Source organism: Cynocephalus volans, chromosome 1 (genome assembly GCF_027409185.1).
Source record: "Cynocephalus volans isolate mCynVol1 chromosome 1, mCynVol1.pri, whole genome shotgun sequence".
NCBI lineage: Eukaryota > Metazoa > Chordata > Mammalia > Dermoptera > Cynocephalidae > Cynocephalus > Cynocephalus volans.
Window position 1 is genome coordinate 266,224,123 of NC_084460.1, and position 15,646 is coordinate 266,239,768.

General features: G+C 39.0%; 1 protein-coding gene across 3 annotated transcripts; it reads left to right on the top strand.

Moving 5' to 3' along the window:
* Nucleotides 1–30: 30 nt before the first annotated feature.
* On the top strand, nucleotides 31–14,703 carry NIF3L1 (NGG1 interacting factor 3 like 1). 3 transcript variants are annotated; one of them, XM_063102024.1, is made up of 7 exons: nucleotides 31–89; nucleotides 2,007–2,463; nucleotides 3,300–3,462; nucleotides 6,221–6,347; nucleotides 8,270–8,408; nucleotides 10,421–10,504; nucleotides 13,927–14,703. In XM_063102024.1, the coding sequence occupies exons 1-7, from the start codon at nucleotides 63–65 to the stop codon at nucleotides 14,109–14,111; spliced, it is 1,182 nt and encodes a 393-aa protein (XP_062958094.1). In that variant the 5' UTR covers nucleotides 31–62; the 3' UTR covers nucleotides 14,112–14,703. The 3 variants fall into 3 exon arrangements, with proteins under 3 accessions (XP_062958094.1, XP_062958114.1, XP_062958104.1); XM_063102044.1 differs by lacking the exon at nucleotides 31–89 and adding an exon at nucleotides 119–143; XM_063102034.1 differs by lacking the exon at nucleotides 31–89 and adding an exon at nucleotides 1,112–1,878.
* The last annotated feature ends 943 nt before the right edge of the window (nucleotides 14,704–15,646 follow it).

A 15,646-nucleotide genomic window follows, 5' to 3' on the forward strand; every position in this document is an offset into this window, starting at 1 on the left:
CCGCCCAGCTCTTTCCCCCTAGCCCGTTCTCACAACGCCGGGAGGGCCCCGGAGGACCGGAAATGACGCACAAGGATTTTCCGGGACTGGTGAGTAGTGGGCGGTTTAAATATCCGCGAGGGTAGTGGCGTCCTTCGTTGCAGGTCCTGGTTAGGGCAGGCTTAATGTCACGGTGGGCAGAAGGGGAGATTGGGGCAGAAAGCTGCCCTGCCGTACGAGAGCATAGGGCACTAGCGGGATGGGGGTCCTGACTCAGGGATTTACTGGCTGTGCCTCCTGGCTCTTAGGTGTCCTGGTAAAGGCTTGAAGGGGTACTGAAGTGAGGGATAGGTGAGGTGACGTAGAGGGTGCAGTTTGCAGGTTGCAAAGGGGTCCTACCAGCTCTACTCTGCAATAGCAGACAGTGCTTACTCCCGGACGGTTTCCAGCTTGACGTTTAAATCTCGCGACGTTTTGAGCAGAGTACTGTTTTCTTTCTTGAGATGGGGAGACTACAGAAGTAATTTGCGCGTGGTAGCACAGCTGTGGCAGTGGGAGTCAGTCTGGCTTCAGAGTCGGTGCTCTTAAGCACTCTGCCTCCCGTTGTCGTTGTTAACTGTGGCTTCAAGCTATGTGGCCTAGCAGTTTCCTAATCTGTGAAATGGGGGTGTTCTACCATATAATTTCCAAGGGCTCTTCAAATGTAACATTACCTCAAATCCGGCGTGCTGGATTTCATGCTCAAATCCTATTAGGGATTCACTTTCTAGCTTGGCAGATTTAGAAGTGTCTGGAGAGCGGGGTAGTGTTAGGACCATCAGAAGATCTTTCAGGACCTCGAGTAGCTTTTGGAGGCCCTACATCATTTCAAATAGTCTATTAATTAAGTATCCTCAACTCATTAAATATTACTGCAGTAGAAATGTTGAAAAAATAATTTGCTTTCGAAATAATTGGGTTATAGATATTGCATTAAATTTACAATTGTCTGCTTTCTTGTTACTGTGCATACTATGAAAAACCTTTTTTCAAAAACATGTTTATAGATACGAAGTTTATCTTTTGTAGTTATTTGATTAAACATTGACTAATTTTGCAGATTTCATAGTTTAGAACTAGCAATTTTTTTTTCTAGCTCCCCACTGATTGTCATCCCACCTTTTCTCTTTTGCCATCCTTTCCAGTTTCTTGTTGGATGTGGATGTCTAGAAGGGTTACAGGCTTTGTGGGCAAATCACTACACCTTTAACTCTCTCCCACCTCTTGAACCTAACTGATCTTTGTGTAGCAGGTGTTGTTGGTTCAGGGACAGCAGCTCCTGCGTTTTCCTGCCTTGACCTTGCCCTTTCATAGAGTGACCCACCTATGTGTCTCTTGATTCTCACTGCTGATAAAGCACTTACAATTTTAAATATTATATTTTTTAATAAAACACTTTTTAATGCCAGTGTATACCACCCTACTTCCAAATTCTGCTTCGGTTGGGGTAGGGGGATTGTCAGTCTGTGCAGTAAGCATTAAGAGCTGACCTATACTGGTAATATTGAGATTTATTAAAGATAGTTCCTATTCTCAGTAGCTTTAGCATACTGGGGTAGACAGACCAACAGAATTATAACATTATGAGAATACTAGGTGAGAGGGGCTGGGGAAGGACACTGAAAAGGAAAGTTTGTCAAGATGTATTTAGAGAAATAGGGAGAATAAGAACATGTGTATGTGTGGGGGGCTGGGGAAGAGGAGATAAACATCTGTGTATTATGTACCAGGTTTTGCTTGGTAACGTTAATTCAGTCAATGCTCTGGATGGTCTGTGAGGTAGATTATAGTTTCTCCGTTTTGTAAATGAAAAAACAAGCTATGAGAGGTTAACTGACTTACCTAAGCTACAATGTGCCGGTAAGTGGCAGAGCCACTATTTGAACACGTCTCTATGATGACAGCTGTTTTGTCCATATGCTTTGATGCTTCAAAGGTTTAGGCCTAAATTGCATATGTATACACCACTTTCTGTGTTTTGACTTCAGACACTGTTACCTGATTCCTGTATGTTGTCATCTTGTGTACGCCTGGTCCCCACAACAGTCCGACCTGTCCATTCCATGATCTGCATTTCTTCCCGTTCCTTCATGGATTTGAAGACTCTCCTTTCCTCCCTGAATGACTTTGCATCCCTCTCATTTGCTGAGAGTTGGGATAATGTTGGATTACTGGTGGAACCAAGCCCACCACATATTGTAAACACACTCTTCCTGACCAATGACTTGACAGAGGAAGTGATGGAGGAGGCGCTGCAAAAGAAGGCAGATCTCATTCTCTCCTACCACCCACCTATTTTCCGACCCATGAAGCGCATAACCTGGGAAACCTGGAAGGAGCGCATGGTGATCCGGGCTCTGGAAAACAGAGTTGGTATCTACTCTCCTCACACAGCCTATGATGCTGCCCCCCAGGGAGTTAACAACTGGTTGGCTAAAGGGCTTGGTGAGAAGCCTCTTCTTTCGTATTTAATATTTTCCCTACAAACACTTTGAAATTTTAGAATGTCTTTTCAGTAAAGTTTTAATTGCTTTAGGGGTGGGGGGGCATTATTGTATTTTTATATAACATATTTAAAAATAAGGCTGCTAAAGTTGCATTTGGAAAAAATGTGTCGCATTTTTATTCTTAATTAATAGGGGGAGGATAAGAAATCTTGATTGCTGGACTGTGCTTTGTGATTCCTCACTTATGTGGCACAGTGCCTAGTACCCAGGCACTCAAAAAATGCTGTTGAATTGAAACGTCAGGTCTCTCCAGAATACATGTGATATGTCAGTTAAATAGACATCAGGGTTTTATTAAATGCTTACTTATGCCCAGCACAATGAGGGAATTTAGTATAAGTCTTTTTAGTTTACTCATTTTGGGCTGAAGCTTTTACTTTTATATGATGTGGATTAATGTGGTCATACAAATTATGAGCATTTGCAACCTGAATCATGGTATACATGCGTAGATTTACCAAGAAGTAGATAATTTTATATATCATCTACAAATTCTTGAGTTATTCTTGTCCAAGTTTTTCTCAAATTTAAGTCTTTGGGAAAATAATTCTGAAAATTTGATTTTGTATGTCCATATCAAATCCCTAGATCATGGGGACTGGTGATGTATATCTAAGGAGTATATGTGTGTATGTTATATAAGCATATGAGAATGAATCTCTTTTAAAAAGTTGTTTCTTATAAATTTAGCCTATAATAGTTATCTTTCTTTTTAAACTTAACTCACAAGAGCAACCCACAAAAACTCCCATTTCCCCACCATTTTTTCTGTAGGAGCTTGTACCTCCAGACCCATACATCCTTCCAAAGCTCCCACCTACCCCACAGAAGGAACCCACCGAGTAGAATTCAACGTTAACCACACCCAAGACCTGGACAAAGTCATGTCTGCAGTGAAAGGAATTGTGGATGTTTCTGTTGCGTCTTTTCCTGCTAGGTACAATATGTTTTCCTCTTTTGTGTGTATTTATTTGTAAGAAACTTCCTTACAGACTCTGTTACCCTGGTATTTAGGTTTGAAACAAATCATTTTCCTTGGGGTTAGTTTACAAAGCAGCGTACCACTTACCAATTACATGTGGGTCCTAGAGGAGAATTATGGAATCTTTTCAAAACAATAAAAATAAGTAAAACTTACTATTTTTTGTGTGTCAGGGACTATACTATGCAGTTTACGTACAGTATTTCTAATCCTTCTGGTAATGTTGAAAGGTTGTTGTTTTTACTTTAGAGAATACAGACAGACCCTAATGATGTGATAACATAAGGCTTACTTTTTATCAGTTCCCAGCAAAGCAATGATTACCAAGCACCTTAAAGGAAAAATAAATTTAAGTGCATCTTAAAAGGTCAATAGTTTAGTTATTTAGGGCAGAGATAGATTTTCTTTTAGGCTAATTTATCCTAATACCTGTGGAAGCATCAGAAAAGACAAGTTATACAAAGCTAGGACCTAACAATTGTCTAAAAAACAAAGATAAATATAATTACTTCATTGAAATTGAAAGTGATCTCTTCGGTGACTGGTTTTTAAGCATAGATTCCTTATAGTAAAATCATTGCAATGTCCTATGGTAGTTTTGGGGAATTTCAAGAATCGCAATAAAAATTATTCATGGGACTTTAAAGATTTAAATTGTGGATGTCTTCTACCATACTGAAATACTGTGTAAATACAGAAATTAAAATAAAAGTTATGGAGCCGGCCCGTGGCTCACTCGGGAGAGTGTGGTGCAGACAACACCAAGTCAAGAGTAAAAGATCCCCTTACCGGTCATCTTTAAAAAAAAAAAAAAGTTATCTTTTTTTCTTTTTTTTGGCAGCTTGCTGGTACAGAGATTGAACCCGAACCTTGGTGTTATGAGCAGCACACTCTAACCAAAAGAGCTAACCAACCAGCCCCTAGGAATTAATTATATAAATAAAGCATGAAAAATTCAAAAAAAGTTCCCTTTGTCCTCTCTACTCAATCCCAGTATCCTCAATTTATCTTTTGTTTTGTTTTCAGACAAGTGGGTATCTTTCCAAGCACATATGGGGACATGAAGAAATGTATAGTTTTGTTTTACATGTTGTTTTCTTAACTAAATGGTATGCTATTATTTGCCCTTTTTACCTAACAGGAGGTCTTAGAGATCTTTCCATTTAAGTACATAAGATCTCATTATTTTTAATTGCTGTGTAGTGTTTCTTATTATGGATGTACTGTAGTTTCTTTAAACATTCCTCTTCCTACTGATGGACTTTTTAGTTTGGTTCCAGTTTTTCCATATTACAGGTATCATATGGCTTTTACCGTTAGATAGGGGTCCAGGCATTATTTTTCCTCCTTTTTTTTCACAGCTTCACAGATGATTCCAATATTGACAACTATGCTTCCAAATTGTCTTTAAAGGTGTTCTTTAGTTCTAGAATTCTTTGGTTGTATTTAGAGTTTATGGTTAAATACAAAACTTTTGTCGTTGTTGTTGTTGTTGGCTGGCTAGTACAGGGATCCAACTCTGGACCTTTGTGTTGTCGGCACCACACTCTAACCAACTGAGCTAACTGGCCAGCCCTAAATACAAAACTTTCTTGATGCCAATCTTTTTGGAGAGGCTCTAGGACACTGCTTGTCAGAGGGTGATTCAAGGACTCTCTGCATCATTGTTAATGGGGTGCTTATAAAAAAAATGCAGATTTTTTGGCTTTGTCCCAGATCTATGTAATTAGAATGGAGTTTGCTTGAGAATCTACCCAGGTGATTCTCGTATTCAATGAAGTTTTAAAATTACCCTGTCTAGGACTTCAAAAAAAATTCAGTTTGCCCCAGTCCATTCATAGATGTTCTGTTTCACTGGATCTGTGGAAGGGTCCAGCAGCTGTCATTTTAAGAAGCTGGCAGGAAATTTCTGATGTACAATTGAGATTAAGAACAGTACTAGAACAGTGGTTTCAAAGTGAAGTCCCTGGACCAGCAACATCAGCAGCACCTGGAACTTGTAAGAAAGGTAAATTCTCAGACCTCCACCTAGAACGACCAAATCAGAAACTAGCAGTGGGGCCCAGTATTATGTTTTAATATATCCTCCAGGTGATTCTGATGTGTACTAGTTTGAGAACGCTATTCTAGAAAATAGATTGGTTTGGGATTAAATGGGTTCTATTAGTTAAATCCTTACGTAAATCAAATCTCCTATTATAGCAGGTTTGTAAAGTGTGGATTACTTAAAATTCTGGATCATTTTAGGGGGCTGGCCAGTTAGCTCTCTTGGTTAGAGCATGGTGCTGATAACACCAAGGTGTACACACACACACACACACACACACACACACACACACACACACACACACACACAACCAGCCACCAAAAAATACACACACACACACACATCACACACACACACACACACAACCAGCCACCAAAAAATACACACACACACACACATCACACACACACACACACACAACCAGCCACCAAAAAATACACACACACACACACACACACACACACACAAACCAGCCACCAAAAAATACACACACACACACACATCACACACACACACACACACAACCAGCCACCAAAAAATACACACACACACACACATCACACACACACACACACACAACCAGCCACCAAAAAATACACACACACACACACACACATTTTAGTTATATTTATCCTAAGCCAATGGGTGATTTTTTTTTCTTTCTAGGATTGATGATGAGCAACAAACACGGATCAGTCTGAATTGTACTCAGAAAGCTTTGATGCAGGTGGTGGCTTTTTTGTCCCAAAACAGACAACTTTATCAGAAGACTGAAATTCTGTCACTAGAGAAGGTAATAAAAATATTTTATGTTCGATCTTACATTACTGTGCATTTTTTTAAACAGCTTTATTTAGGTATAATTGATACACAAAGAATTGCACATATTTAATGTGTACAATTTGATTAGTTTCATTACTCTGCATTTTTGTTCAGCAAATTCATTTGTAAAGTGTTCGATCAACAGGCCATTAACTATTACCTAAAGAGGTATGTAGGGTTAAGTAACTGTGCCAATTGTATGGCTAGGGCTATTGTCGGAATCCTGCTGACATAGCCAACTGTATTGTCAGGTTAAGGCTAGGGCCCAGACCCTTCAAACCCGTTGTACAGGCTGGGTCACCAGACCCCTCACACGCAGGTCCACGCTAGGTAATTGGGAAAGATCCTGGGAGCCTATGGCAGACGACACAAGCTCAGCCCTCAGCAACAGCAGCAGTAGTGGCCCTCCTGGAGGTGTCCTGGGAGCGAAGGGCTCCCGTGGATCAGAGCCACTCGTCCTTTATACCAAAAGTCCATAACCCAGGACACCTGGGAGCACATGTGCAATTACACTAGACAATAACCAAGAAAACCTGGGCACATGTGCATATTTACATCAAATGATTGGCCAGATTCTGAACATCTGAGGGGCCTTGACCATTTTCCTTCACTTTCCCTACAAGGTACAAAGTGGGGGTGAGGGCATAATATACCCCGGAAAGTATATTGAGAAAGGGAGACATTGCAGGAATAGGAAAATGTTGGTACTTCTTCAGGGTTAGAGACTTGGTTATAGGGTTATGAGTTTGATCTCTTCTTGTTTTATAGCCTCTTCCTGAACCGTTTCATTCACTCCTTTAATTTTACAGCCATTGGGTGATGGTTATTCTCATATTTTTACTTTCTGGCTCAGAATACTTGCTTAAGGTTAAAAAACAAAAAAAAGAACCCATATTTCTAACTACTTTCTGGACATTTTCCACTTAACAGATCTCACAAGTATTTCAAATCCAATATATACACGTATCGACGATCCCCCTGCCCTACCCCTTTATAGTTTTGCTTATTTTTCCTGCTTCTTTTTAAGGTATCACCAAGGTATCATCATCTACCTTATTTTCCAAGTTTCCACAACTCCTCCCTTGCTATGTTGATTCTGTCCCCATATCTATAAAATGTTTCTCCCCTATTAGCTCTGCCACCACAGTAGCTGAAGCTTACATCATCCCTCCCTTGGGATATTAGTAGTCTATTCCTGGACTACAAGGAGGCAGTCCAGGCTTTTCATCATAGTGTACGAAACCCTTAATGATCTGGCTGCAGCTCACGTCTCCAGCCTCGTCTCCCTCTCCATCACCTGCTCTGCACACGAGCCACAGTGTCCACTTCTGGATCTGCCCTCACAGGGTGCTCTCACACCTGATACCTTCATACATGTTCTTTTTAGAATGTTTTTCCACATCTCATTTACCCCAAGCCCCACTGCACTTGACATCACCACGCCTTTTTTTTTTTTAACTCCATTCTAATTTTTCTGTAAGACCCAAATCCTTATAAAACCCTGTTTGATTCCACTTCACTTCCCACAAGCCCCCCCCCGCCAAGTCCCAGCTCGTTTAGTTTGTCATTACTTTGTGCTCCCGTAACAGTGGCACCTACCTTGTATTTAAACACTTTTATTATGATTATTTATTTAAAAATCTGCCTTAGGAGGCTGTGAGATCCTAGAAGTCTGAATGTTTTTAAGTTTTTAAAAAATTTTTTATTGAAACATATTGATTATACATATTTATGGGTGTTTTTGTCAAGTTTGCATCCCCAAATGTTAGCCTGGAGCTTGCTACACTAAGCTCAGAGTGTGCATGTTTGATTTCAGGATTTGCTGTTTGTTCTATAGGTCTGTTTTTTTAGGACTGATAATGAGCAGTGTTTCTAACCTCTGCTTCTCCCCAGCCTTTGCTTCTAAATACTGGAATGGGACGGTTATGCACACTGGATGAATCTGTCTCCCTGGCAACCATGATTGAGCGAATCAAAAGACACCTAAAACTATCTCATATTCGCTTGGCCCTTGGGGCAGGGAGGACCTTAGGTAAATATATCTCCTTCTTTTGTCCAATATACTTACTGATAATGTTGTTCAAAAGTTGAAACTTGGTTGTATTAATATAATTAAAAGAGAACATATTAGCTACTCACAGGAGATGATTTTTAGTTTTATGATTCAGGGTGGGCTAGGTTAGGCTGTGGAATACATCTCATTGGCTTAAACAACAAGATTTATTTCTCAGTCACACTACATGTTCATCTCAAGTCAGCAGAGAAGTCTGGTCATTGTAGACTGATTGCTGTTGCAGAGGGAGAGAGTTTTGGAAGGTCTTAAACCATCAGTTAAAAATTCCAGGCTAGGGTTGGCTGATTAGTTCAGTTGGTTAGAGTGCAGTGTTATAACACCAAGGTCAAGGGTTCAGATCCCCATATTAGCCAGCTGCCAAAAAAAAAAAAAAAAAATTCCAGGCTGCACTGGCTAGTTAGAGCATAACACCGTGGTCTGGGGTTTGATCCCTGTACAAGCCAACAGCAACAACAAAATTCCAGGCTGGAAATGGTATGTGTTACTTCTGCTTAACTCATTGTCCAGAATTAGTCACATTGCCCAGTACAACCCAGAGAGGGCATAAAGTGCAGTCTTACCAGGTGCCAGGAAGAGAGCTGGAATCATGATTGCTACAATTACAGCATAAATTTTGCACTTTACAAGACCGGTGATATTTTATAATGAGGTACTAATGATCTAACAGTCTTGTAGCCACTGTTTTTTCTCTTGGCTTTTCCTAGTATTTTTGGGAACAGAAAAAATGAACATATGTTTGTGGGATTCCTGCAGCAAGCCAAGCATTGTACTGAGTGCCTGTTCTAAGTATGTGAGCTTCCACTGCAGGAGGTGGGGCACAGTAGTTATGAGTGTGGATTCTGAAGACAGACAACTTGGGTTTACATTTATTCTATTTGCTGCATGACTTTGACAAGTTATTTAACCCTTCTGTGTCCTAGTAGCCTCATCTGTAAAAACTGAAATAATAAAACCTAGAGGCTGGCTGGTTAGGTCAGTTGGTTAGAGCACAGCCTTATAACTCCAAGGTCATGGGTTCAAAACCCCATACTGGCCAGCCACCAAAAAAACCCAAAAAACCTAACCATAGAGGTGGTAGCATATCCATGTGACATGGTATAGTGACTGGCACACATTAAGTGCAAGGGTACTTCAAAAAGTTCGTGGAAAGATTCCTATTATCTTTCACTTGTTTTTACAGAAGTCTTTTGAAGTACCCTCGTATAATAAATGCTAGCTGTTGTTAGCTATGTGATAGGTATTATTACTCCCATTTTATAGGTGAAAAATTGAAGTTCAGAGAAATAAATAACTTATCCCAAAGTACACAATTATATCAAACAACTCATGGGAGTTAGTTTCCAAAGAAAATGGATGGCAGAGGTGGAATTTGTCTTCTGATCTAACTCCAGAGTCTTCCCATTGACATAGCATTCTGCTAAATTGGGGTGACCACTAATAAAGTATCTATTTTAGAACCTATGTGCTAAATACTTGGATTTTGGCTTGAAAGTTTCTGTTATTTTACTTTTCAGAGGATGCTCTTTGAGGATAAATACTATATTTAAAAATGCGTGCCAAATCCATTCATAGCTTCCTAACTAACCCTTTTAGCTCAGCTTCGTTACCTGAGAATAGAGATAGTACCTGCCTACCTCTCACTGTTGTCTGAAGATCCAGGTGAGGTTAACTTTACATAGTAGCATAGCTGTAAATCCTAGAGCTGCACTATTAGTACTATTCAGTGGTTTGTGGATTTGTGCAGCCACATCCGAAGGAGTAATAGCCCTGCTTTGAATTAGCTATGCAATACCAAAGAATGATCTATTTGCCTATATTAAAAATGGTTTTTAAAAAAAATTCAGGAAGCACAATTCACATACTGGTGATGAGACTAGGAGTGAAATCTGCCTTACACTTAGGATTGTTAGTACAAATTATAATATTAAAAATGAAAAGGAATTGTATTGGTCTCGTTTCCTTTATTTTAGAGTCCCTAGTCAAAGTTGTGGCCCTGTGTGCTGGTTCTGGGAGCAGCGTTCTGCAGGGTGTAGAGGCTGACCTTTACCTCACAGGTAGGACAGTCTTTGGATTATTCCTTCCCAACCTTTGTTTTTCAGTAGTAGATTTTAGGACAGCGCCTGGCACATAGATGATATTTTTTTGAACCTGAATTAAACAGAAACTACACCAGAATTGGAGACATATTGTATTCTTTGTGGAGAGAAGAAATCATTGAACAATTATTAGATTATCTCAAAAATTAGTATCTAGCATTTATTTAACCTATCTTCTTCCTAAACCCGATTGCTCTCAGATTTCATACGTTAGTTAACGGGATGCTTTCTATCCTATCACCTTAGAAAACGGTTCCTCTTAGCCCTAAAGCCAATCATCAATTTCTGTCAGTTCAAGCTCCAGTATCTTTCTAGAGCCTTTCCTCTTATCTCTATCCCACCATCAACTCCTACCTAAAATACTGCATCAAGCCTCTAGTCTTCCATATACTCTCCCAAAATTAACTTTTGAAACTAAAATTTGATGGTGTTATTGTCCTGGTTAAAAGCCTTCAGTGATTTCCTTCAAGGCTGAATGCTGCACCCTCTTTCATATAGCCTTTGCTTATGCTGTTTCCCCCGGCTAGAGTGCCTTTTTCTTGCCCCTTTCTTGTACTTGTACTGATAAGTGATCGCTTTCTCTGAGAAGCTTTTTCTGACACTGTCCTGCTTCTGCCCCTCTTGGATCCCTATCACTTTGTCCTTAACCTCCAATATGCATTTCTTTTGGACAGTAATTATTTGCCGGGCTCCTAGACTTAATACTCTATCCTTGAGGATAATACCTAATAGGTACTGGTTAATTTTTATTGAATGAATTACTGGTCTAGTTACTACTCAGGGATACGGCCAAACATGGCCCATTAGTCCTCCAAAGGATTTAGAGGCATTTTAAATGGTCCCCACTTTGTACACCTGCTGCTACCAGCTGCATTTCCATCTCCGATCTTCCTTAGGGTGAGGAGAGAGTGAGTGAGAGAATTACTTTTCCTGCTTCTAGGACCAGACTCTAGGATCTTAATCCTCTGATCATTCCCTTGGCTACTTCCATGCCTATCCTGCCTCCCACACCTATGCCTTATTATCTAGCACATAAAGGCTGCTGCACTGGAAACACTGTCACATCCAGAAGTATAGAGGTGCAGCATCTGAGTAAGCCTGATGTGATTGCTCTGAACAAATAAACTGCAAATGTAAGGGCTGGCCGTGGCTCACTTGGGAGAGTGTGCTGCTGATAACACCAAGGCCACGGGTTCGGCTCCCTGTATAGGGATGGCCGGTTAGCTCACTGGGTGAGTGTGGTGCTGACAACACCAAGTCAAGGGTTAAGATCCCTTTGCTGGTCATCTTTTTTTATTAAAAAAAAATAATAATTTCAGGTCTATACTTGCAGGAATAGTACAATGAACTCCTGTATGTCCTTCCCCTAGATTACTAATGGTTATATTTTGTCACATTTGTACATTATGTACATATGTGTGTGTGTATGTATATATACATAATATACTTATGTATTTTACCTGGAACAATTTTGGAATAAATTGCAGACATGATGACACTTTATCCCTCAATACTTCAGTATATAATCTCCTGAGAACAAGGATATTCTCTTATGTAATCATGGGACAGTTATCAAATTCTGAACTTAATATTGTTAAAACACTTATTTGATATAGTCTATTTTCAAATTTTGCCAATCGATAAATATTTATAGCACTTCTTTTTCCGATTTGAACCCATGATCACACAATGCATTTACTGTTATATCTCTAGAATAGTTCCCCAGTTTTGTCTTTATAGCATTGACATTTTTGAAGAGTATAGGCCATTTGCTCTGTGGTTATTTTTCAATTTGAGGTGTCTGATTGTCTCCTTATAAATTTTTTTAAAACTTTTAAAAAACTAAAAAAAATTATAAAGTAATATATGCATAAGATAAATTCAAGTTCCAAAATGTGAAAATATCCTTCCTATACAGCTATGTGGAGAAAAGTGTTATCTGGCTAACTTAAACATCTGTGATATGTGAGGCATCACTTTAAATAAATTCTAGGAAGCATCAGCCAAAGGATCAAATATTGGCTTCTGCTGCAGTTCATCACCCTTCCAGTGAGTCTGAGGCAGTGTTCTCATGGTTAAGGGTGAGTGATATAGTATAAAGACAAGCAGATAGGGAGCTTCCTCCTTGTAAACGTAAATTCTCTCTCATTTGTCAGTCTCTCTTGTTTGCTTATTCTTTTCCACAGCTGCCATCCTGAGTGAGGCTTTTCTGTCCTTTGACTTCAGCTATTACTGCAAGATCTTCACTGATTTCCCCATCTTCATGCCTTCTCCAGCCGATTAATTTATTACATAGTCCAGGCTGCCAGACATGTCTTTCCTAAAGCATGGTTTCTACGTGGGCCACTTTAATGTCTTTTTCTACTTTTTTACTTCCCTTTTACTGTTACAGATTAAGGTGTTTTAAAAGATGCTTAAATAAAAGCCATTCCTTGTAGTGAAATGACACATACTTGGTAGAGAGCATGGTGAACTGAAAATTTCTGGGTGTAAGCTGGCCAGTTAGCTCAGTTGGTTAGAGCACAGCCTTATAACATCAACGTCATGGGTTCAGATCCCTGCACCAACTAGCCACCCCCCCCCCCCGCAAAAAAAAAAAACCAAGAAAATTTCTGGGAATGTACTTTTCTTCTAAGTGCCATTTTTCCTTAATTTTTATGCTTTTGTCTCTAGATTTAGTTCAAAATTATTCTTATGAACAAACCAAATTGTGCACAATACATTTTTGGTTTTAAATTGTCATCAGATGCACAAATGGTGTTTTTAAAAATTCAAAACATTGTATTTGAGTTTTCCCCAAATCTTTTCACAAGATGAGACCCTATTCTACCAATAACTTCAGAATTTCTAGTAATTTTGCCTAAGTCAAAAAAATTTTTTTTAAATCTAGAAATAAACTCATTTCATCCTTTTATGAATTGGACCAGGGTTGATGCTGAAAATATTGGTGCTCACAAAGCATAAATGAGTCTTCTGGGAAGTATACCTAGGACTTTCTCCTGAGGTATTTATTACTTATGTAAGAAGGAAACTTTCTGAAAGCCCCATTTTACTTAGCAGTAGTCATTTATTTTATTGTGGAAACACTATGGGTGTTCTGAGAGATCTGGTTCTGCTAGATATGTTGGATTGGATATTTGCCTTGGGTTGCCAAGGAGAAAGAAGTTGGAATTCACAGTGGGATGGCCTCTCTCTTTTTAAGTTGAGGGACATGTAAGAAAACTGTACACAGCTTTCTAGATTTATATGAAAAGTAGTTCTACTGTATTACATTTATTTCATACAGAATCCATACTTGGTATTTCTGCTGTTGTGGTTCAGCATTTCACAGATACCATGTCTAATATTTAAATATTTATTTGCTCTTTCCTTTTTGGCAGGTGAGATGTCCCATCATGATACTCTGGATGCTGCTTCCCAAGGAATAAATGTCATCCTCTGTGAACATAGCAACACTGAACGAGGTTTTCTTTCTGATCTTCAGGATATGCTAGGTGCTCACTTGGAGAATAAGATTAACATTATCCTGTCAGAGACAGACAGAGACCCTCTTCATGTGATATAACACATACAGGAACATCAGGATGACACAATCTACAAATTGATTGGATTCCAAGTCAAATGCCTAACAAGTCAGTGGAGTCGATATCCTTCTGGAAGAGTATCTTAGAATGTAGTACCACTTCCAGTTTGTTAATCTGGTTCATCAGATGCTTGATAGCTCATAAGGTAAAAACTGTAATGTACCATATTAAAGAACAATATTCATTATAAACTCTGTGAAAGATTGACTAAAATCTGCTCAACATTCTTGGGACATTGAAGGAAATGGTTAATGGACTTCTGTGGTCAGCATCCAAGGACGTGTTCACTTGGCGAACTCGCAAACTAGTTAACCAAGAAATGTCAAGAATTACAAACAATCCTTGACAACGCTTGAAGTCATGAGAACACTTTCTTGGGATGTTCCCAGGAGACGCAATATAGATAACCAAGTGGTTGAGAAGGGAGGTAAGGGCCTTCTGCTCTTGAGAAAAGTGTAACAGAATTTATGCATTAATGCTTATCTTGCATGCACAAGCTTGCTAAATGTAATAAAAGCTGTAACAGCGGCTGGGTCGGTGCTATTTGCCTGAGAGCAGTAGCCCCCCGCTCTTCACCTGCATCTCATCTGCTGTGTCTTCCTTCGCGTCTCCGATCATTTTAATCAACAGGACGTATCTCAAGTAATTCTTTCCTTAGCTTTATTGTAGATGGGATATGTCAATCTAGGTATCTCTGCCCTTTTGTTAGTTTAAAAATATACTTTAAACACTTGGGTCTGAACACTTATTTCTAGGTAGTAGCTATTTTGGAGTGATAAGGTCTATATGTACATGTTCCTAGATCCACCTAATTTCTAATCTGTCACCTAAATTTTGAGTCAGGATGAGGTTTTTTTTTTTTTTTTAAATACATGATCATTGGGTTTTTTTTTTTTTAAATACATGATCATTCATAATACTATTACTCTATTGCTTTGTAGGCGACTCACCTATAATTTTATTAGTACTATATAAAGATATTTAACTCTCAAAATAACATTGATGATTATTTATACAGCATTAGTTTTATGCCAGGCATTCTACGAGGTGTTTTATAAGCACTAACACTTTAAGTCCTCATAAAGAAGCATATAGGTATTATTCCCATTTTATAGATAAGGGAACTGAAATAGGTTAGGTAGTTTGCCCAAGGCCACATAGCTAGAAACTGATGAAGTTAGGTAGGATACAAATCCAGGCAGTAACCCCCAAGCCTATGGCTTAACCACTTCTTAATTAAATACATTGACACTGAAATTGATGTAAGTATGGAAGAAATCCTGAAGGAAAAGAAATCCATTTTAACTGATTTTTCTTTAGATAGTATGATGGGAGATTTTAAGGAAAAAAAATGCTCTTGTATTTCCAACATCTCTACTGAGCAAGTTACTTTGATGACAAAGAGCAAATCTTTTAAAATACTGTCCAAAATGTCCAAACAATTCTACATGTCTTTTATAGCAGGTTTTCCCTACCAATCTTATATCCTGGAGGACTTGGGATCCTAACTTAGAAA

What these genes read in the sequence shown, in the direction of transcription:
- NIF3L1 (XM_063102024.1), top strand. Translation starts at nt 63, where the DNA reads ATGACGCACAAGGATTTTCCGGGACTG. An exon ending in CTGGTTGGCTAAAGGGCTTG is followed by an intron (nt 2,464 to 3,299) that starts GTGAGAAGCCTC and finishes TTTTTTCTGTAG; the next exon opens with GAGCTTGTACCTCCAGACCC. An exon ending in TGGGGCAGGGAGGACCTTAG is followed by an intron (nt 8,409 to 10,420) that starts GTAAATATATCT and finishes CCTTTATTTTAG; the next exon opens with AGTCCCTAGTCAAAGTTGTG.